Source organism: Hippopotamus amphibius, chromosome 2, assembly GCF_030028045.1.
Source record: "Hippopotamus amphibius kiboko isolate mHipAmp2 chromosome 2, mHipAmp2.hap2, whole genome shotgun sequence".
Lineage (NCBI taxonomy): Eukaryota > Metazoa > Chordata > Mammalia > Artiodactyla > Hippopotamidae > Hippopotamus > Hippopotamus amphibius.
Window position 1 is genome coordinate 69579978 of NC_080187.1, and position 24934 is coordinate 69604911.

Here is a 24934-nt window from a genome sequence, read left to right on the forward strand (position 1 = left end):
CCTTTGGCAATAGAGCTGCTCTGGGGAAATCTTTGAGCCCTACATCAGTGAAAATTAAAATAAATCACAGGCAGTCTTCAAAGAAAAGGGATACAATTACGCATTTACCTATGGGGTATCGATACAGGCACAGATTTAGATAGATGTGTTATATAGTGCATGTATCCATATTAAACACACATGAATAATCCCTCTACAGATGGCCAAGCACTAACAGAGGAGTTTTATTCAGGACTCTGCAATTATGGTAACTAGATATTCAACCAAAAACCAAAAGGATGGTGTCAAGGCACAGAAATGAGCATGGAGAAATGGAAAGGAGTAAATTCTACCTCTTGACATCTTTTACTGAAACTGGGCTGTAATCTATTGGACATTCACAACAAGAGGCTTAAAAGATGTCAAGTGATAATGAAACATAATTTCTAGGTTAAACCAAGATGAGAGCCACCATCTGGCACTTCTGCCAGCCGCAAAGCTGGAAAAAGACACATATTCTGAGGCCACACGTTCTGAGGCAGAGAGGCAGAAATTGAAGATGCTCACGTGCAAAATGGAAAGCCCAAGTCAATCGTCCAAACTTCAACAACAATAATAGTTTAAAACAGTATGTGAAAACCTACCTATCCTAAGACAAAACCTGGACAAAGCAACTTCCTGTCTAAGACTATTACTTATCTGGAATAATTTCTTTTAAGTTCAGAAGCTTAGAAAAGCTCCAATATCTCTTTTTAACCATTCATATACAAGCTGCCTTCCAAATATTAACTGTTTTCCAATTACCAAACTAAAGTGAATGGAGTTGAAAACTCTCTGTGATCATTCACTCCATCAATTAATACTTATCAGCTGCCAACTTTGGCCTTAGTACTGGGTAAGTAATGATGAACAAGACCAATATGAACTCCGGAGCTCACAGTCTGGCCTCTGTGTTCTAGATTGCACCATCAGGATTTGCTTATAGTGAACTGACAGAACAGATTAAAAATACCCTATGAAGCTTACAGTCACATAGTCCTATCTCCAAAGAACACAACACAGCTCACTGTTGTATTCTAAGATCTAGGTTTAACTCCCTGGTTTGGAATTTAGGGATCAACTTCCCATGGAAAGCAATGCCATCAATGATGTTTGGGTTCTAAGGTTGATCCCTAAAGCTTGAGTTGCCCTACATGCAGTTGCAGTGTGATTTTAAGAGATTTCTCATTTGTGTTACCCTGGGTCAGTCAAATCAATAGTATTAAACTGTAATTTATAATCCCAATGCTGCTACCATGGATTGAAACAGTGGAGGCTGAAGTGTGACACAATGCTAGGATGGGCAAAACGCTGGAAACACCTATGAGTGGACTGGCCACCATCCTTCAGTCTCAATCTGTCTCCAGGACAAGGGAATACGAATGGGGATAGAAACTCCCCAAAGGTGCTCAGGAGGGAATTACATTTGAAATAGCTCACCTGTACGTCAGCCATTGGCCTCTCACATAGAACCAAGGCATTGGTTCCAACCAAGGCTATGCACGTTTCATACCGTTGTTACTCAGAAATCACAAGTGACACGTTTTCTGGTTATTTCAGCAAGTATAACAGTGTTTTTACATATTCTCTGCTTTTTAAGATGTATGCCTTTCCAACAGTAATCCCAGCTCTAGTGCCATTTAAAGTACATTAACTTCATTAATTTTTTTATTGACGTATAGTTGATTGAAGTAAAGTTGATGTTTCACATGTACAGCAAAGTTATTCAGTTTTATGTGTGTGTGTGTGTGTACACACCCAAGAATATATATATACATATATATCTTTTTCAAATTCTTTTCCATTATAGGTTATTACAAAATACTAACTTTAGCGCCCTGTGCTATACAAGAGGGCCTTTTAACTTGCATTAATTGTTAAACGCCACTTTCTATGCAGTTTCACTGCACGAGCCTCATCTTCTCCTCTAGGTCCTCCAAATTACAGCTCAGCATCTGACAATAAAGAACCTCAACTCAGGCCCATTTTGTTCAAACCATGGCACAGAGAGATGTGTAGCTAAAAATAGAGAAAGAAGCTATTCTAAACAAGAACCTGAGTCTCTGAGACAAATTTTTAAAAACAATCTTTATGTCTAAATATAAGAGAGTAAAACATAAGCTCTATCAGCTACTGCCTGAAGAAAGTCACTTAGTGGCTCTGTAACAAGGTTAAGTAAAATCTTTCTTACCAATCATTAAGGATACCCTTAGGTTATACCCAGAAAATGTAGGTGCTTCAGCAGTGGTCACCCCAAATTATCCAAATAAAATACTATTTCAGTCTTAGTGCCAGAGTCACTATGTAAAATACAATCTTCTCTGAAACAAAACGTCTGCCTTTTATTCTCCTCCATCACTGCACTACAGAGAGTGTGTTCACATTTACAGATCATTCTTCTGTTGTTTTCTCAACATGGCGGGGGGGGGGGTGGAGGGAGGGGGAGGAACTCCCGAATATTGCTCCTAGGGTTCCCAAAGCCTTTCTGAACTCCCAGAAGGACCTGGACATACCCTTTCTCTGAAGAGCCTACCAGATGAAGGTTTCCAACTCAACCCTCAAGATAGGAAAGTAACAGAGCTAGAATCTGCCTCTGTCCAGTAAAATCTCTGCTTGGGCATGTCCACCCCCAGTGCCTCTAAGGAAAGAAAGCATCTGATCAGGAATGAGGAGAACAAAATCCCATGGCAGGTGGCTGACACACAGACCTGGGCACCAGCTGAACACGGGGACCCAGAGACGTCTTCCAAGCCATGGGTGGGTTTGGTTTGCAATGCCTCTCCCACATCTTGTCATGCTTGGAAAGAGACCTGGGAGCCCATGTTTATCCCATAGAAAGGTGATTCTCCGAGAATGCTTGGGAAAAAGCAGCATCCCTTGGAAACTGTCAGAAATGCCAATCTTCAGACCCACTGCAGACCTATTAAATGAGAAACTCTTAGGATAGCCCAGAAATCTGTGTTTTCACATGCTCTCCAGGAGTTTCTGAGGCAAAGTCCAGTCTGCAAACCACCACCTTAGGATTAATTAAAATCAGTGTAGTACAGTACCTCTCCCAAGCCTATTCATCATTGGAGAATAAGAGGTCTTTCCTCCTTCAAAAGAAATGTCAAGGATCATCAGGCCAAAACGGGAGTCAGGAAGAGATCTAGGCTTTTTTTTAAAGGCCCGATTCATTTCATGTTTGGGAATCTTTGTCACAGGCACCAACAAAGGGAGAGGACAAAGCATCAGAAATGGATCTGATCCACCCCAGAGCCCAGGGTACTCTGGACAACTTATTGCTACTTAAACATCATTTCCAAGCAAGCAAGTGACATTAATATTAATTGTAATGAAACATATTAGATCAAGAAAGCCCACCCGACTGTCTCCCCAGCATAATTAAGAAACACACCACTAACCCTTCCTCACAGCTTTCCCAAGCTAGTGGCTATTTATGAGACCATGCAGAATTCAACACTAACATGTGAGTCAATACCTAGGTTTAAACTGCAGAGCAAATGTTTCTTAATCACTGAAACTCTTGGCTACTTATATCACAAGAACATTTAAATAGGTTTCCCCTCCAAAATGCATTTTCAATCCTCTAAAAGAGACTAATAATCTATTGTGGGGCAACACAGACCCTAATTTTTAATCAAGCACTAGGAACTTCCCCACTAAAATAAGAAGCCACTCATTCACAAAGCTGCAATGTACCTCTAATGGCTGTTCTTATTTTGCTTCCCAACACTTTAAATTTCAAAAGATGAGAATCTGTAAAAGCAGTAGCAACACAAAAAGCACACCTCGGAAATTCTAGAAGTCAAATATACAACAGAAAGGACCTTTCTACACAAAATACATGTATCCATAACTAACCTAACTGCCACCCAGCCTGGCCTGCCTTTCTGAAGCTCGGGCACTTTTTTTCTATATCATTACTAGGCATTTGAAACTCAAGAAACCAGTTCTGCGTCTTCTGAGACAACTGTCCTCACTGGAAAGTGAATAGTGCTGAGTAATCAACATGATTTTGCTCTGTCTTGATTTGTAGTATCATAGCCTTGTTGCTATTTTTTCAGCCTTCAACCCTAGTCATTGTAAATCTAGCTGCTTCCTTCTTTCATGGTAATTAGCATTAGTCACAAGCCAAAAATGATTCCACATAAGAAGTAAAATAAACACAACCCTTCTTACCTTTCATGCCAAACTTGGAGTGTCTTGCCAACTTCAGCAGAAACAGCATTACCAGCAGACAAAATCCCACTACAGAAGCAATTACCACCACAGCATAGACCTAGAGAAAGGAAAGGAGGGCAGTTATGACCTTGCTAATTAATTCCCTATACCCAGATGTTGCTGCTGCTGATGGAGACGGTTAATATTTATTGAATACTTACTACCTAATTTTCTAAGAGCTTTATGGATATGAATTCACTTAATTCAACAACCCTAGGAAGAAGTATGTAGGTCCTATTATTATCCCTACTCTACAAATGAGAAAAGGTAAGTTAAAGCTCATAAAAATAGGTATCCAATTGATATTATATAGATTAACATGTACTAACATACCCTATATTATTATATAATATATAGATAATAGATATTTTATCTCTCCCCATCCAAGTGCTCTCTTTTTCGGTGCCATAATAAATGCTAACTTTTCCAAAGGTGGCTGCCTTGTCAGCCTCATCTTGGAATAAGAATGAAGCTGCTAGAGCTCCCAGCCAATACATGTAATGAAGCAAGAAATAAACTTTTGTTGTTTTAAGCCACTGAAGTTTGGGGATTTCTGTTACTGCAGCATAGCTTATCCTGACTGATACACCCAGCCCATAATGAGAGAAAGTGTCAAGTGGAGATTAAGAATATGGGTCATTCCTGAGTTTGAAATTTAGATTTACCACTTATTAACTGCATGGTTTCCAAATTAGTTAACCTCTCAGCATCTCATAACCCACTTATATAAAATAAGGAATATAATAATTCTACCCTGCAGGTTGGTATAAATCCTCAATCAGTTAATGCAGATAATGGGCTTGACACAGTGCCTGCTGTAATAAGTAATTAATCATGATGATGATGATGAAACTGAGATTTATAAACAAATAAATAAGCAGCCCAAGATCATATATCTCAAGCTTGGGACTGGAATCAGTCTGCCCAAGAATAAAACCTGTGATTTATGTGAGATTTATCTGCTACATTGCCTCCCCAAAGTATGTGGCTGAGAGTGAAGGCAGGATAATGAAAACATATGGCTAATCCCCCTGCAGCACCTTCAGATGGGGTCAGATGGGGACAGCACTAAATAAGCCACAAAATGCAGAAAAGAGCATGTGCCAAACACTTGGCTAGGGTGGAGCCAAGGTGTGATAATTCTCTCCTCTGGTGCTTCAGATGTGAGTGGCTCTCCCAGAGAATGCTTCTGCAGATGTCTGAGAACAGACTTAACTCGGTTTCTGTGGCCTGTATACAAATAGAATGGTAATGAGTCCTAAAAGGCTAGTTATGAATCAACTTGTTCCAACCAAGATCATTTCCCTCAAACTTACCTAATGATTTTGGGTATTCCTTTTTTTCAATCTTTATATCTAACTAACATTTTCATGGTAAAGAGATCATAGTATTTTAGCTATAAGTTTCTCTACAGTATTTTGAATTCCAGAATTCTACAGATGAAAGAAGAATACATTAATAAACAAGTTCAAACACTGTTTTATAGATAAGGAACCTGGGATGGAGAGAGGTTTGGAAGACTTGCCCTGAGTCCCAGGCTCTCTCTGCAGAACCACAGTACAGTCTTACCCACTTTGGAAAGTGCTTGCTGGCATTCAGGAGACCTGTGTCCTTCTGTACCCAAGATACCTTGTCTTTACCAGCTGTGAGAGCTCACAGATGTTTCACTTCTCTGAGACCCTGTTTCCTCATTTGTGCATGAGGATAATAGCACCTGCCCCGCATTCTCTATGTCATTGTAGAATATTTAAGTCAACTTAGAAAATGGAAAGGTGTTCTACTCCAGAAAAGCAGCTAATGATCTGCTAACAAATATTTAAACCTATTGAAGCAGTTCTAAATGTAAAGAATCCTTTCATAAACAAAGACTCCTGCAACAATGAGAAGACTCATTTCCTCAAAAACAAATTATTCAATAAATACAGAGTTTCACGTAGTGTATGCATGTATTTTGGTGTAGGGGTGGTCTTCACATGGGAAAAAAGCAGGAGTGTGTTTGTTTTTGGTTGGTTGGTTGGTTGGTTGGTTAGTTTTTACCTGAGGCTACCTCTCAGCATAGAACAAAGGGCTGCTCTCCTCTGAAAATCCAGCAAGGTTCATGAGGAGCATCTGTTGGACCAGAAAGGTGAATGCTTGAGGCCATCTTCTAAATGCTCTGAAAACACCTTTGAGTTTTGTATCATCTCCCTTACTCTGAAACTCTTCTTCTAACCTAATGATCTTCTCTGTGATCAGGGATTGTTATGTATCAAATATTTGATCCACACGTAATTTTAAAATTTTCTTTAAACTCCACAAAACATTGCCTTGCATCTCTCATGCAGATTTCTAGGGTCCACGGGTGAAGACAAAACATGCAGTCTTTCAACGAAGATTATTTTCACTGATCTTGCCTTCCAATGACCCTACTATAGATAGTTCAAACACTGAGATACACCAATTAGGGGCTGAAATTTATCATTTGGATTCAAAAGAGAAAACAGAAGTTGGCATATAATTTTTAATAATTGAAATACATACACATCTGTGGGCTTAATGTATGCTCCTTGGATTCCTTACATATACAAACAACATTCTCAAACCAAGAAACATTAAGTGGTTTGGTATGAGAGTGAAAACTGGAATGATTGCACAAGGCAGGAATTAGAAAACATTCTGCAGTTGATTTGTCACAGTAGTTTTCCTTGCTATTTCAATGCAATGCATATAGTCATCTGTGGTAATGCATGCATGCATGTGTGTGTGTGTGTGTTTGTGTGTGTGTGTGTGTTTCCAAATACTGGATGTGCATATTTTGAGTTGCTGTTAAGTTGCATCTATTTGTGAGCCTCCTGCTCCCACTGCCATGGTCTTGATTTAAATATCCATCACATCTCTTTATTATTGCACCAGACACCTAAATCATCACCCCACTTCTAATCCCTCTCTTCTGCAACCCATTCTATAGTGTTCGTCATCAGTCTAATCACCTCCTAGGTGCCAGGCACTATTCTAAGGACTAGGGTTACAGCTGTGAAAAACACTGACCAGGTTGCCTATACTAAGAATCTTACTAAAGAATCATGGAAGGAGAAAATATATTAAACATTTAAACAAATAAATAAAGCAATTACATACAATAAAACAGGGTAATGGCTGCTGCTGGCCACTCTAGCTAAAGCTATGTGATGACCATTGGGAAGTGCACGCTTTCTAGAAGGAAAAGCAAATGTGAAGGCTGTGAGACAAGAGTAAGCCTGGAGCGTGCAAGAGAGCATTAAAAAAAGATAGTTGCTAAACAGTGAGAAGTGTGTGGAGATGAAGTCAGAGAGACAGACAAGGGCAAGATATGTAGGGCCCTGTTAACCACCAAGAGGAGTTGGATTTTTATAACAAAAGTTTTATTGCAATGCATTGGGAAGACTCTGAGAATGATAATAAAACAGTGATCTGATTTATGCTTAAAAAGGATCACTCAAAGGAGAAAGTTCAAGATGGTGGTGTAAGAAGACCCTAAACTCATCTCCTACCACAGACATAGCAAATCTGCAACTAAATATGAAATAATTCCCTCAGAAAGGGACTTGAAAATTAGATGAACAGAGCCTTCACTTGTGCCATCACAAGTAAAAAACATAGAAATGGGGAGTAAAAAGGATAAAGCTTAGGGATGTGTTCAAATTTATGTTGCTACCAACTTAAAACAGGTTGCTACTTCCATAGGATATTATATGTAAACCTCACAGTAACCACAAGGATAAAACTTATAGTAAATACAGGAAAAAAAATGATAAAGGAATCTAAACATAATGCTAAAGGAAACCACCAAAACACAAGGTAAGAGAGAAAGAGAACAAGAAAGTAAATAGAGAGAAATTACAAAAACAGCCATAAAACTAACAAAATGACAACAATACATACTGGTCAATAATTACTTTAAATATAGATGGACTAAATTCACCAATCTAAATACAAAAAGCATGATCTAGCTATATGTTGCTTACAAGATACTTACTTCAGAAGAAAGGACACACACAGACTGAAAATGAAGAAATGGAAAAAAGATATTCCATGCAAATGGAAATAAAAAGAAAGCTGGAATAGCTCACTCATAGCAGACAAAGCAAATTTTAAAACAAACACTGTAATAAGAGACAAAAGGCATTAAATAATAATAAAGGGGTAAATCCAGCAAGAATATATATATATTTACAAATGTACATGCACCCAACACAGAAGCACCAAGATACACAGAGCAAATATTAATGTACTTAAAGGGAGAAATTGAAAGCAATACAATAATAGTAGAGGACTTTAACACCCCACTTACAGCAATGGACAGATTATCCAAACAGAAAATCAATAAGGAAACATCAGCCCTTGACACATTAGACCAGATGACCTTACTAGACATACACAGAACATTCCATCCCAAAGCAGCAGATACACATTCTTCTCAACTGCACATGAAACTTTCTCCAAGACAGATCACACATTATGTCACTAAACAAGACTAACTACATTCAAGAGGATTAAAATCATATCAAGCATCTTCTCCAATGACAAATGTATGAAACTAGAAATCAATCACAAGAAAAAAATGGGAAAAACCACAAAAACATGGAGATTAAACAATATACTACTGAACAGCCAATAGGTCTTTGAAGAAATCAAAGAGAAACAAACAAACAAAAAATACATAGAGATGAATGAAAACAGAAATACAACATACTAAAATCTATGGAATGCAACAAAAGTGGTTACAAGAGAGAAATTCACAGCAATGCAGGCCAACTTCAAGAAACAAGAAAAATCCCAAATAAGTAGTCTAACTTTACAGCTAAAGGAACTAGAAAAAGAATAACAAATGAAGCCCAATATTAGTAAAAGGAAGGAAATAATAAAGATCAGAGCAGAAATAAAGAAAAAAATAAAAGATCAATAAAACTAAGTGCTGATTCTTTAAAAAGATAAATTCAACAAAACTTTAGCTAGACTAATAAAAAAGAGAGAAAACTCATATACAAAATCAGAAATGAAAGAGGAGAAATACCAACACCATAGAAAAACAAAGGATCATGAGACTATTATGAACAATTATTTGCAAAAAAAAATAGACAACCTAGAAGAAATGGATAAACTCCTGGAAGCACAATTTTCCAAGACTGTTTTATGAAGAAATAGAAAATCTGAATAGACAAATTACTAGTAAGGTAATTGAAACAGGAATCAAAATTATCCCAACAAAAGCCCAGGATCAGACAGCTTCAATGGCAAATTCTATAAAATATTCAAAGAATATTTAAAACCTATCCTTTTCAAATTCTTCCAAAATATTGAAGAGGAAGGAAACCTTCCAAACACATTCTACAAAGCTAGCATTTCCCTGATACCAAAACCAGACAAGGACACCACAAAAAAAAGAGAATTATTGGCCAATACTCTTGATGAACACAGATGCAAAAATCCTCAATGAACATTAGCAAAACACATCCAATAATGCATTAAAAGGATCATACACCACAATGAAATATAATTTATTCCAGGGATTCAAGGATGGTTCAATATCTGCAAATCAATCAATGCAAATACATAACATTAACAAAATGAAAGATAAACAATCACATGATCATTTCAATAAATGAAGAAAAAAGCACCTGACAAAATTCAACATCCACTTATGATAACAACTCAACAAAGTGGGTACAGAGGGAACATACTTCAATATAACAAAGGCCATATGTGACAAACCCACAGCTAACATCATACTCAATGGTGGAAAGTAGAAAGCTTTTCCTCTAAGATCAGGAACAAGACGAGGATGCCCACTCTTGCCACTTACATTCAACATAATGTTGGAGGTCCCAGCCATAGAAATTAGGCAAGAAAAAGAAATAAAAGGCATCCAAATCACAAAGGAAGAAGTAAAACTGTCATGATTTGCAGATGACCTGATACCATATATAGAAACCCCTGAAGATTCCACCAAAAAAACTATTATAACAAATAAATGAATTCAGTGAAGTCACAGAATACAAAATCAATGTACAGAAATGTATGGCATTTCTATACGCTAATAATGACCTATTGGAAAGAGAAATTAAGAAAACAATCCCATTTACAATTGTGCCAAAAGAATAAAATACCTAGGAATAATTTAACCAAAAGTGAAAGACTAACACACTGAAAATTAAAGACACTGATGAAAGAAATTGAAAAAGACAAGTAAGTGGAAAGATATTCCATATTCATGAACTGGAAGAATTAATATTGTTAAAATGTCCATAGTACCCTAAGTAATATACAGATTGTGTAATCTCTATTAAAATTTCAATGGCATATTTCATAGACCTAGAACAAATAATCCTAAAATTTGTGTGGTACCACTAAAGAACCCAAATAGCCAAAACTATCATGCAAAAGAAGAACAAAGCTAGAGGTATCACACTCTCTGATTTCAAACTGTACTACAAAACAAAGGTACTCAATACAGTATGGCCCTGGCACAAAAAAAGACACACAGATCAAGAGAACAGCAGTGAGAACCCAGAAATAAACCCATACATATATAGACAATTAATTTACAACAAAGGAGCAAAGAACATACAATGGAAAATGTATAGTCTCTTCAATAAATGGTGCTGGGAAAACTGGACAGCCACATGCAAAAGAAGGAAACTGAACCACTATCGTATGCCACACATAAAAATTAACTCAAAATGGATTAAAGACTCAAATGTAAGACCTGAAACCATAAAATTCTTAGAAGAAAACACAGGCAGTAACCTCACTGACATTAGTTTTAACAATGTTTTTGTAGATATGAATCCAAAGGCAAGGGAAACAAAAGCAAAAATAAACAGATGGGACTACATCAAACAAAAAAGTTTCTGCACAGTGAAGGAGACTATCATCAAAATAAAAATTAAACCTACTGAGTAGAAGAAGATATTTGCAAATCACATATCTGATAAGGGGTTAGTACCCAAAATATATAAAGAACTCATACAACTCAACAACAGAAAAACAAACAACCAGATTAAAAATGTGCAAGAGATCTAAATAGACATTTTTTTCCAAAGACCTACAGATTGCCAACAAGCACTTGAAAAGATGTTTAACATCAGTTATTAGGGAAATGCAAATCAAAACCACAATGAGATATCACCTCACACCTGTTAGAATGGCTACTATTGAAAAGCAAGAAATAACAATTGTTGGCAAGGATGTTGAGAAAAGGGAAGCCTCATACACCATTGGTGAGGCTGTAAATTAGTGCAGCCACTATGTAAAACAGTATGGAGATTCCTCAAAACTTAAGAATAGAACTACCATATGACCCAGCTATTCCACTTCTGAGTATTTATACAAGAACACGAAACAGTAATTCAAAAGGATATATGCGCCAGTATGTTCAATAAAACATTACTTACAATAGCCAAGATGTGGTAACAACCCAAGTGTCCATCAATAGATGAATGAATAAAGAAGATGTGGTTTATATACACAATGGAATATTATTCAGCCATTAGAAACAATGAAATCCTGCCATTTGTGACGACATGGATGGACCTTGACAGTATTACGCTAACTGCAATAAGTCAGACAAAGACAAACCTCATATGATTTCACTCATCTGTAGAATCAAACAAACAAACAAACAAAACAAACAAAACAAAACAGAAATAGATCCATAGATGCAGAGATCAGACTTGTGGTTACCAGAGAGGAAGGGTGCTGGGGGTGGGCAAAATGGGTAAAGGGGGTTCACTGTATGGTTACAGATGGTAACTAGACTTGTGGGGATGATCACTTTGTAGTGTATCCAGATGTTGAATTACAATGCAGTACAGCTGAAACTTATAAAAATAAAAAACATTTTAAAAAGGTCATTCAGGCTACTGTATGGAGAAAGGCCAGAAGATCACACGAGTGGGAGGGGAGACAGGGTAGGAGGCGGTGCAGTCATCCAGGAACAAGCAATTGTGGCAAACCTTCTCTGCAAAGGGCCAGATGGTAAATATTTCTAGCATTGCAGGCCGTACAGACTTCGCTGCAACTACTCCACACGCCCTTGTAGCGCAAAAGTAGCCACAGATGATATGTAAATAGGCATGATTGTGTTCCAATAAAGCTTTATTCATGGACACTAAGATGTGAATTTCATAAAATTTTCATTTGTCACAAAATGTCATCTTTCTTTTGATTTTTTTTTTCAAACCATTTAAAAATGTAAAAACTATTCTTAGCCTGCAGGCTGCACAAAAACAGGCATAAGCCAAACTCGGCCCAAGGACCATAGTCTGCCAACCTCTGGGTTAGCCTGTGGCTGTGGCCATAGAGGTGGGGAGATACAGATAAGTTTGCAGTTTATAAGGAGGCAGAACTCACAGAACGTTCGACTGGGTGCGCAAGACAAGGGAGGAAAGGAAGAGAATGGAGGAATCTGCTGAGTTTTGACCTGAGCAGCTGACAGACCAGCCCTGCCACAGAGTCCTGGGGAGATGCAACCCTGCTGCTCACTTACGGCCCCTTCAGTGCTCCTGACTGCGCCATAAATCTAACCACCTGGCCCTGTGGTTCAAGACCTCGTGGCCTGGCACAGCCAACTTCCCCAGCATCGCCTGTGACCACCGCCCTTCACACATCTTACCTTCCAAGAAAGAATGCTTCCAGTCTGCAGGCTCTTGCTCACACCCCCAAAATGCCCTTCCCTTTGTTTCCTCTATGTCCAAATCCCAGGCACCCCGCACAGGCCATGGAAAATGCCGCCTGTCCCACAAAGACTCCTCTGGTTCTCCCAGCAGGAAGGAACAGGGCGTCTGCCCCTCTACTTCTCTCTCTTTCTTGCATCAGCCTCTGTTTGTATTTTGGATGCTTATATTCACATCTCAGGTCTCTGACTTAAGTATAAACGCCAAAGGGACAGACCTGTGTTTCATTCTTAATTTTATATCTTCCCACTGCCAGTTCCTTCCAGAACCTACTGGATCCTTTACATTTGGTGGGCACTGAAATTTTTTATTAAAATACTTAAGGAGACAGGTATGAAGGTGTGGAGACAGAAAGAATTATACATGTCCCTGAATGAGAAAGCTGGTTTCTTGTTCCTCCAGTAATAATCTTTCAAAGGACAGATATTTAAAACAGGAATCACCAGCAATAAGTCAGAGACTATATGGTACCTTTATCACTTCTCTTAAACATTTCTATTAGTTCCTCTACACTTCAACACCCTACTTACAACCAAACAACAAAAATGTTTTGTTGAAAGACTTGCATTGAAGTGGCTCCATTCCTCCGACATTCAAGCATCCAAAACGCTCAGAACCAATTTACGAAACAAGTAAGTATCCCACTCACCGAGAGGTGTTCCCGACCGGATTTGTCTGCAACATCTGTGGAAGGGATTTCATTACTTCTGTTCGTGGTATCCCCGATGTCATTCGCTGCAGTCCCATAATCTTAAATTGGAGAAAGGGGAAAGAGAAGGAAGCATGAAGTTGTCGCTAGGCTGCCAACAAACACGAGGCCACAGTACAACCCAGAACGAAGCAAGACAAATCACAAGATTCCAAGCCTCTGACAGCGTGGCTGGGGAGAAGCATGACCCACCCTTGGGTTAAATCCATTGTAGCCTTAGGACTGCATGATGCCAAAATTGTATTCAACCTAGATCTTTACATCATTGTTTTGTTGGTCAAATTCCAAGCCAGGTCTAGGATTTTTCTTTGCACATAAAAATATACTCCTTTTTTGATCAAATATTTAATGAAAATACAAAAGAGAATTGATCATGTAAGAGTCATAGATTTATAGACCTGGAGGGTCTTTAGAAATCGAGTCTAACCACAAGTTTTACAGCTGCAGAATGAGAGCTAAGGGATGTTAAATGAGTAGTCTAAGGTCAACTGCTAAGAAGGCAACAGAGCCTAGACGTACCAGACTTAAAATCATCAACTCTGATTTCTGAGGCAGAAGCACTCAAGATAAAATGTGGAATCAGTACCATTAGGGAACTTGGGTCCACATCTGAACTTTTTTCAAGGGTCCTAAATTGCCAATATATCAGATTCAGAATTAATGTATAGGGAACTTCACCAATACAACATTTAGAATTGTGAGAATATGTTCTTATGGTTCTCAAATGTAGTTGCTCTTCTGAATCAATTTTAGTCTACACGGATCAGGAAGGAAGTAAATGATTTTTTTGTAGGCAGCCGAAGTTTTTACTAATAATATGACATATAAAAGTCATAAAAAGTTTTTGGTAAACTTATTGCAGACAATGTTGTTTATAAATGATTTGTATTTTTATTCTAAATAGATATGGTGCTTTCAATTTCCATCGTGAACAAACAACCTTATTCAGTCAGTCCTAGCTAATCTTCGCCTGGTAGAATTATCATGCTGGCCTCAGGGAAACCAACATAAATTATATTTTTATTAGCAGAATGTTCCTTTGAATGTGAATGAAAATTAACAGAAAAAGCATCTATTTTCTATCTGTAGCTATTTTATTTTTAACTGCAAAACTATATTCTCACCATTTTCATTTTGAATATATTAGAACTTTTCAATATTTTAATCAAACACTAGGAGATATCATTTATTTGCTTATTTTCCCTCTTCATATTATATCCAGATACTCATGCAAAATTAAATTATTAAAGTATTTATTGTTTAATATCATGACATTTTAGCCCAAAGATCCAAAGTGTGATCTGAGGCCAATGGAAAGGTGACATTTTTTGAGTATTAAAAGTTATTGGAAAGGAGTCCAAAACATAATTTTAAAATGAGAAATCACAATTCAAACATATATCTCTGTGACACAATTTGACATAATATTTCTTTAAACCATATCAGAACACATAAAAATAAAAATACATAAATCACATGCACAAAATCATCCAAACCACAGCTTGGAGGAAATATGGCTTAACATGCAAAAAGCAGGTAAAGACAACATAATTCCCTAGTTAAAATTAGCTCAAGTTAAATATATACACATATAATCAACATACAAAGAATTGTTTTATATTAAAAATATAAATATATACACTTGTCAAGGTGTGTATATTAAATTAAAGAATAGATTTTATAAAACAAATATATAAATGTATCTTTTTAATCAATGTAACTTTTAATCAATCTTAAATTTCAAGCCAGGTCTTGAAATTTAACCTGCCACTTCCCCAAACAGAAGCCTCCTGGTCATGAAGAGGGTTTGAAAACCATTAAAGTTGGACTTTTATAGCTAGTAAAACATCCCTGGAATTAAATTAAAATAGCGAAATAAAGATGAGATATGTCGTAAGCTAATATAGTGGAACTTTTGTTTTCTCCCCTTCCACATTCCTAAGAGAGCCCCATTTTATCCAAGGGGATCAAGCACATCCTCTGGGGAAGCTGATCTAAACTCCATGGGTGGATCTAATTAACCAAGGGTTAATCCAGCCCTCTTATCAGTACTGGAGGCAAAAATGGACCATGACCCAACAGACTCTTGAATCAGATACAAGGACGGCTTGGTGGAGATCTCTGGAAAAGTTCTCTTTCTTCTGGAACACTTTCAGAAGCTCTTCCCTCTCTCCCATCAATGTGAATGACTCATCTTAAGACTATAACAGAAACTAGCCTCCAGTGAAGCCAGGACAATGGGCAAGAGAGTGAGATGAGAAAAAAACTTGGATCCCTGATAACATGGTTGAGCTGCTGGTTTCACCAACCATAAAACATGCCCTGCCTTTGAGGTTCCTGTCTGTGACCCAGCCCCCCTCATTATATAAGAAACATAATTTTGAATTGGGTTTACTGTCATAGCCAGAAACTGATACACCTCCCTTTTCTTGGTAGTCATGGCTTTTAAACAGGTAATTAGTTCCCAATTATGGAAATAAAATGTCTGTTACTGCAGAATGGATTTACTACTTCCAAGAACAAGCATGAGAGAGAAAATGCCACTTACAGGCATTGTAAACGTCAAGGGAAAACAATCATCAATACTGAATGATTTTTGAAATATTATTTTGGCCTATGTCATGCTCATAGTGTATATTTAACTGAGCTTAAAGTTCTTCTTTTAGTTGATTTATTTCATTTCAGACAAACATTTTGAAGAAATACAAAATACAGACCACATGATAGCTACCTTCATAAATAACATCAGGATAATTTGGGTTTGTACCTAAAAAGCAAGACAAAACAAAGATATCTTGTTAAATATGCATTTGAAGTTAAAAAATTACTAACTTATACCCACTAAAATCAGCTAAATATACATTAAAGATTTTCTAACTGAATAGATTGTTTTACAGGACAGGTAAATAAAATCTGAAATTCTGGGTTTGCTTCATGTTAACCTTGTTGCTCTCCCCAAGCCCACAACCCCCATCCCTCCTCCAAAGAAAGAAAAGAAAAGGATAAACAGAAATTACAAATCACTTTAGAGAGAAAAAATTCAACAATCAATGAATTACGATCATTTCCTTTTTTTTTTTTAACTGTTTCTATTAAACACCTGGTCATTTTAATTGTAATTTTGGTATTTTTATTCCAGAAACAGATCGTTTCTATACCACTTTGGTTATTCTCTGACGGTTTGGGGGTTACTTTCAAACTATGTTTTCACAGGTCTATCTGTATTCACAAACACATTATTAACCAGCCTGGATAATAATACCTAAAGCACAGTTTTACTGTGCTTGGTCTTCAGAGACTTTTTCAAGACATTCGAATAAACCTTTTTTTTTTTAACCCTAATACAACATAAAAAAATAAATGTACTTTCTCTACTGAGATTATAAATAAATGTTATATCAGAGAGACATTCAAGAGTATACTATTTAACTTTTTTGGATGTGTCTTTAGTCACCAAGACGGTCAGAATATTTGTTTTAAAATATTCCTAAGAGAATTTGCAAAAAAAATTTTTTTTAACTTTTTAGAATCACTGTCAACAAGAACCAATGACAAAAAACATTTGCTACTTACTCTTTAATCAGAATTAACTGGGTATCTATATGAAAGCCTGCTTGGAATTAAAATTAAATTTTGATGTAACAGTTAAGTGATTACAAAATGAATTTCCAAAGCCATTTTTATGCTTTTAGTCTTTCCTTAACATGTGAAAAAGTAAAATTTGTACTTTAAAGTTTACTTGGTTCCCATTTCATTTCTGAACTCTAGCAGAAAAATATTTAAGATAAGTGAAACTTGAGCCAATTTTCTTTTCATGTATTCCCTAGTGAATAACCAAGGTTAGTCTAAATGAAGAACCAAATAAAAGTAGTCCTAATGTTAAATGAGAATTTCAATGCAGTTCAACTAGAAGAATATCTATTTTTAGCAGGGAAAAAATTACATATTGATAGATTGTTGTGCACTTTGATTCAAGGATGCTGCATACCACCATGCAGTCCATGCTTTGTACAACTCTAGGGGGCACCATTAAAACTGCTGTCTATGTTAATGGAACCATTTGAAATTGTGCAGTGCACAACCTGTGCAGCCACTTCTGATGACCCTGCATCAACTCATGCAAAGTCACTGATTCCAGTCATTTTCAATTGTATTTTGAGTTTTAGAATCCCAAACTCCATTTCAAAGTAGCTTTGAGTTACAAAATGTCAACACGCATTGTCAGAATTATTTGTAGCTGATAGGACATTCCTGAGAAGGATCTTGAAAGTTGCCCTGCAGGTTGAAGGGTAATTCAGTGAATAAAGCAGGAGGCTATCCCAGTGGCAGCCCTGGGAATGTCATCTGCAAGACACGCCCATCCCCTGAAGTCCTTTCTCTTCGCAAAGTCCCTGGACCTAATATTGTCCCCTCAAGGTGAGTATTTTCCACAACTGCTGAAGGAAAGGTTCTATAATCCCAAGAGAGCAAGTCATTCTTTGAACTGCTCAGTAATCAGTTACTTTAGTAGATCCCACTCTGATCCCCTTCTCACTGTGCCCTCGACATACTGTCTGAATCTGCAAGGCACCTGCCCACTAAAGTCTACTCTTCACTTGGAGACCTCACTCCAGGTCCCCAGAACCCAGAGTTTCCTCACCATAGGCCCCAAAAACATTTCCTAGGACTAGTCAGCCTCTCCCCTACATCTGTCAGCTCCAGGTGGCCACACCACCAGCATGAGCACCCTCTGACTCAAGACCCTAAGGGTCGGGTAAGGACTGAGCAAGGACAGGTGGGCTGAGGTGTCCACAGGCACACCCATCCCCTCTCATATACCTCTCAGCATATCGCCAGAGGCACGGGGCAGGGGCCATGGCTGGTGGGGACCAGCTCTACTAAAACCACTATGTTCTGGTTTGGAACTCCAAGAGTCTGAGAATTCAATCTTCAAACCCCGCTTTCCAAGTTATTATAAACATATATTTGCCAAGGTAGGAGGATAAAACTTATTTTAACAAGTCATTAACTTGATTTATATTTTTTAAAGTATTTGGATATAAGTACATGGACCCTCATTTGTACTAGATTAACCAACCATCCAAGATTGCCTGAGGCCAAGGAGTTTCAGTTTTAAAACTGGTACAGTTCCAAACAAATCCTTGCAGTTTGTCCAGGACGAGGGCTTTCCGTGGACAGAGGACTTTTAGTGTTAAAACTGGGACCAGTCAGTCACTCTGATTTATTCTCACGCCCTCAATGACCCCACATGCATCACCACCTGACTGCTTAAGAAAGAAAAAAGGCTATGAGGATGCAGAGCCAGATGTGTATAAATCACATATGAAAGGGCTTCAGTGACTATGACTGACATACAGGTGTATTCAGGCTCATCCCAGAAAGGGAACACCCAAACACATTACTCACACAAAGCCCCAGGAAGATCCAAAATGTCGAATCAATTCAATTTAGCAAATGTCAGGTACAGAAAACTGGGATTTGGGGTGGGATCAAAAGGAAATAGGTCAGCTCAGAATCTGGAAAACAGGTCCTCATCCAGACTTTTGGTGCATATCAGTGCACGCCTTTTCTACCAAGTTCACCATCAAAACCATTAGATCATGTCTACACTTTCTGAAAAGCACTATATTTTCCTAGGTTCATTGTCCCAGATGCATGAGAAGTATTGTCACTTTGCTTTCATTGTCAGGAATAGCCAAATTTAGTGCATGATTATGAAACTCACAGAAAGACAACGTAGGAGGAAGAATAATGGGTTTTTTGTTCCTCCCTACCATACTGTACTATGTGTGACGAGGACCTACTCATCGAAAGAAAGAAATGCCTCTTCCTGTACAAAGGTTTAGGAGACCTGCCACGTGGAAGGATGCACAGACCTAGACTTTATGAAAAGCCAGGGTCACATTACTCCAGCTGACCCCAGCTTATCAAGCATATTATTTTGCTTCTAGCAACTTCTCAGTCAAGCTAACCTCCAATGATGTTTACATACCAATAGCATGATAATAATTAACATCATTTTAAATGCAGACACAAGGGGAAAAAAAAGATTTACTTTTCAGAACTTTTGGAAATGGTCATATTTCAAAGATATCCTGCCATTTGAGTCTAATTTCTAACCCGTTTCTTTTACTTAATTTAAATTCATTCATTATGTATCATTATATGCTAAAGGTAGGAACCTCTGTTGGAGATAGTCAGCATTAAAAGGTGAATGAGGAAAGATAAACAGGAGCTATAGGAGGGGAAAAAAACAATGAAAAAAGAATGAATGAAAGATAAATGCACTTGAATGACGCACTTGGGGTGGGGATTTGAGAAGGGTTATGCTTCCTTGAAGACGATCCTACTAGTTCTCACCAAGTAAGAAATCTCAGACGGAGGCAGCAGCGGTGGCCTCAAGCCTTAGCGCTTCATGTTGGGGATCTCCAGAGTAAAACACAGGCGTGCTGGAACCCCCTTAACCCACTGGCCTTCCGAACAAGCAGCAGACCGTTCTCTACCTCCACGCTCACTCAAGTGCAGAAGCTATACCAGCCAAAACAAGATGAGTGCCCGTGTCTGCCTGTCTGATGTTCAAGTACTATCTTCTGAAGAGTCTGTTGAGCGTCTCCAGGTGCTACACTCACTAGTACCTCATACTTGACCTAAGGCATGTTGTCAGAAATTATAGGAAGAAGACTAACAGGTCCAGAGGGCAGCCTGAACTGCCCTGAGTGAAAAGAACAATGGAAACTGTATTACAAACACACACACACACACACTCCTGACAAAGCTTTGTATTCAACATGCCATGTCTGCACCTCTAAACAATGGACCCTTAAGGCATTTAGGCTTCTAAACATGGATGGTAAAATCATTTTCTCCCCTCAGCAATATCAAACCAAAGCACTCCACCATCCTCTTAATTCCATGCTAAATGACTTAATGTGAGGACCTATTTACTTCCATTTTCTAATCTCATTTATAGATGGTGAGTAAATTTTATGACTTTATATAAATCTTCGTGAGTAAATCTTTACGACTTTTTAACTGTAAAACTCTACCGTAAAAGGAAAACACATTTGTAGGATTAAAAAAAAAAATGTGGGAAGATAGGTAGCCTGACCAGAGGGTTCACTTTCCATTCTGCTCTAAAGATAAAAATAATAGTGGAGGCCAGAAGACACATCTGTTTCTTTCCTTTAAGCTTTTAGTCTCTCTCTAATGCTCTAAGAAAAAAATTTTTTTAAACTCTTCTTTCAGTTCTTTTTGCAGACTCTTTTTAGTGTGATCTTAAAAAATATTTCAAAGAATTCCATACAATAAAGGAATAGCAAAAGATTTGTTCTTTTCAAATAAACGGCCTTTACTTTGTCAACAGTGTTTTCTAACTCATGGCAGTCCACCTTTTGATTTCCAGATCCTTCTCCTCTTCCCTGTCTGAATAGTAGGCTGAACTGGGGGCCTGGAAACATCAGGGGTTCAGACGTCTGGGTTTCCTTTCTGGCTGAAGCGCTACCGTGTCATGCAGCACTGGGAGCCTCTTCCCTTTTTCTGTAACAAAGGAGTCTTCCATCCGACAGAAGAGGATAATAGCATTGGCCTGGCACCTCCTCAGGAGCTTCAGGAGGCGTAATTAATTAACATTAGCACTCTTGAGACAAAAAGAGCTTTTTAAGTATAAATCTTAATTATCGTGATTATTATGCGTCTAGAGCGGAACCATACCTTTCTCCATTTTTAAGGCAGAAAAGCAGGTAAAACTTTCTGTCCTTTCACTCCCAGGACAAGACATGGGTCCTGACAAATGGCCTTAAGGACAACAAGTGGGGGGCTTTATATTTTCTTAATGTGTAACATTTGGAGAAATTTCCTCACCCTACATTCTTTGGCCTAAGTACACCAAATCTAAATCTGCCAGTTCGAGGGCAATTCTAAGTGCCGTAGAGAGCGCTAGTTCATCCAGACGTCATGAATCTTTGGGAAAAAACAGCACAAATGAAAAGCTGTGGGGAAAACTCTTCCAATATTTATAGTTTGCTCCTGACGCGCATTTTGTATAGGAGACAACTGCTCCCGAATTAGGCAGCATAAGTCACTAACTCCCACTGCGTGTGTGAACGAGCATTCTTGAGCTGCGACATTCTTCCTGAATGAGTGGGCCATAGAGGAGCTCTTTATGTACCGCCTAAGGAATGGGAAGCTTTAAAACCCGGGTATTTTATCATCTAGTGCTCTGGCTAGGTTCATTCCAAGCCTAAAGTATTCATCGCTTGGGTACTCTTAAACAATCAATGTGCTCACGTTTACCATAATACCTGACCATGAAAATTCTCAAAACTTGTGCTATCTAATCAGAAGATGCTAGCAAAGGCTCCAGCTTTCCCCCTCATGGCACTTACAAGCCATCTCTCTGCCATGAATCCCTGCTTAGAATTCTACTTAAAAAGGCATCCTCACCACTTCTAATCTCCACTCGGTCTCCACACACACATTCATGTTCATGAAGGGACGTTTCTATCTGTGGGATTGAAGTCTAGTGACAGCCACATAATGGATCAATTTCATCTTAGAGAAGTCTTATTTTCGACCTGTAAGCTAAATAAGATACAGCAGCATCTTTGGAGAATCCTCAGATAACCCCATGCTTTCTGTGTGTGGCTGCACTACTGTCTCTACTTATTCAGTCTCCCAAGCCTCCTTAAGCCATTCTGCTTTTTGCCATACCCAATTAGAGTGCATCTCTGCATACCAGCTATTCCATCTTTTTATGATTATTGCTGGTTAATGCCCTTGGAGAGTCAGTGAGGTACCCTCAATAGACACCTGACCAGATTTTCCAGTGCTCACCACGCACCACCACCCGCCCCCCCACCACCACCCCTGACTCCAGCCAGGTTCTGCAGGGCAGAAGTGAACTACCCTCACTACTCAACGTGTGGTCCATGGATTTTGAACACCATCTGGGAGCTTGTTAGAAATGCAGACTCTTAGGCCCTACTCCAGACTCCTGGAATCAGAATCTGCATTTAACAGGATCCCCAGGAGATCTAATTGCTCATTAAAGTGTGAGAAACCCTGGTTTACAACTCTGTGGCAAGTCTGACCAAAGTCAAAAGGTCCCAGTGGACATAAAGGATAGTAATTTTTTTAGGGAAACATAAAGCATAGGGTAAACCTGAAAACAGCATACCTAAATATTGAGGGGGGTGGGCAGCGACCGCAAAAATGTTAGAGGTAAGGGCAAGAGGTGTGTTTTGTCCCCAGTGGCACACCTCTGGGCCCCACACCAAATGGGGAGGGGGAGGACAGAGCTTAGACACCTGACACAGCTCACATTGACCCACCGTCTTTAGAAACTCTGGCTTAGTTTTCTCCTGAAAGGGGCAAGTCTAGAAAGCTCATGTAGCCAGATGGCAGAGCCTGGGGGTCTTCTTCTCTGGCAAGCCCAAGCCTCTGGATGAGGCAGGACAAAGCCAGAGCTGAGAGGAAAGCAGTTCTGCACAGCCAGTTTCTTCCCAAAGGCTACAGACCACAAGCTACAAAGGGACGTGAGGATGGGTACCTTGTCATTACGCTCTTGCCTCCCTCAGGAGAGGACCCCACCTAGGTCCTCCCTATGCCGAGTCAGGTACCCTGAGGGCACTCCCAAACACGCTCATCTTCACAACCACCTTTAAGTAGGTGCTAGAACCCTACATTTTACAGAGATGGAAAGCTAGGTTCGGAGGTGGTAAGAAAATTGCTCAGGGAACTCCCTGGTGGCGCGGTGGTTAAGAATCCACCTGCCAATGCAGGGGACACTGGTTTGACCCCTGGTCCAGGAAGATCCCACATGCCACAGAGCAACTAAGCCCATGTGCCACAACTACTGAGCCTGAGCACCACAACTACTGAAGTCCGTGCACCCTAGAACCCGTGCTCCCCAACAGGAGAAGCCACAGCAATGAGAAGCCTGCGGAACCGCAACAAAGAGTAGCCCCTGCTCGCCGCAACTATAGAAAGCCCGTGCGCAGCAACAAAGGCCCAACACAGCCAAAAATAAATAAAAGAAAAGAAAAAGAAAATCGCTCAAAGCCACACAGGTCACGAAAGACAGAACTCTTATATGAATCAGATCTGAGTCTCAAACCCAAACCCTCCCCACTGTGGCAAAGCTCCTCTCTGAATAACAGGGCTAGCGGGATAACCGCTCAAAATTCCAGGCTCAGACACCAGATCGGAATGCGTCATTTGGATCAACAACAAGAGACAAGAGTTTATCTCATTAAAAGTAAAATTTTTGAGGTTCTACCTATTCCACCTCGTTTTTCCGTTCAACGGCTTCCACAAAAAGAGAACATACAAAGGGGTGCTTAATTCTTTACTGCCTACAATGTCCGCATATCTTCGGCTGAATAGTGCTCCTTCCTGCCTTTCACGAGTAGGTCCTGCCTAAGAGCGGGACAGGGACATCCCTGGGAGTTAGAAGCCAGGGTGAAGACAACCGCGAAGAGAAGCACGGGACAGAAATGAAAGCCCAAGCGTTTCTTCATCTTTTATCATTTTATGGGTGGTTGAAGTGTTTTCTATTATTGGGAGAAAGGGCTGTGCTTTATTGCCTGTCAGTGGGTAGCCCAGCGCCCTCTGTTTGTTAAACCTCCAGAGAGATCTGACAAATTGTTCAGAATCCTAGGATTCTAGTATAACAGGATGTTAAGCAAGACTCTTCCTGCCTCAGTAACCGACACCAAAGTGAACGTGAGACACTCACAGGCGGAATTCACAAAGGAAATGGCTGAGAACTGAATCCATGTCCTTTGAAACGTCTGATTCACGCTGAGACTTTAAAAGGTCCCAGAGAGGAGAGAAAAAGGAAGGACTTAAAAAGAAGTTTCTTTGGGAACCAGCCTTGCCGTCGCCACTACGCCACCAAGGGGCTTCCACGGCTGCACGTGAAAATGTGAACTGTGTTCTCTGCAGGTGAAAGGCTCAGAGGACCCGCGGCTGGCTCTGCCAGAGAAGGCTCCAGCCACCTGTGGTGGTGGGATGCACATGACATTTGGGTTCCACCTGTACACCCAGAAGTGTCAGGGCAAGGGATCACGAGGGCTCCCCAAGGACCACGTGGTGGCCGCACGGGAAGAAGTCTGTATGCAGAGTCTAGAGGGCCAGAGGGACCCCAAAAGCACGAAGCTGCATTCCTGGGTGCTGAGGAAGGAGCTGCTTCCAGCAGCCAGAACAGAGATACATTTACATCATGGGAACTGAAGGAGAAGGGGCTGCAGAGAGAGAAATCTGCAAAGAACCCACAAGGTCTCCAGGAAAG

At 39.3% G+C, this 24934-nt stretch overlaps 1 protein-coding gene across 4 annotated transcripts in view; it reads right to left on the minus strand.

Moving 5' to 3' along the window:
* The window catches only part of NTRK2 (neurotrophic receptor tyrosine kinase 2), a 345813-nt gene that overhangs the window by 256960 nt on the left and 63919 nt on the right, over nt 1-24934 (minus strand). For 3 of the 4 annotated variants that reach the window (XM_057722521.1, XM_057722520.1, XM_057722524.1), the window contains 3 exons: nt 16376-16411; nt 13585-13685; nt 4201-4300 (listed from right to left, as the gene is read on the minus strand). In XM_057722521.1, coding sequence (XP_057578504.1) covers nt 4201-4300; nt 13585-13685; nt 16376-16411 — 237 coding nt within the window. The remainder of the gene's footprint in view (nt 1-4200; nt 4301-13584; nt 13686-16375; nt 16412-24934) is intronic. The other variant, XM_057722523.1, reaches the window with a different exon arrangement.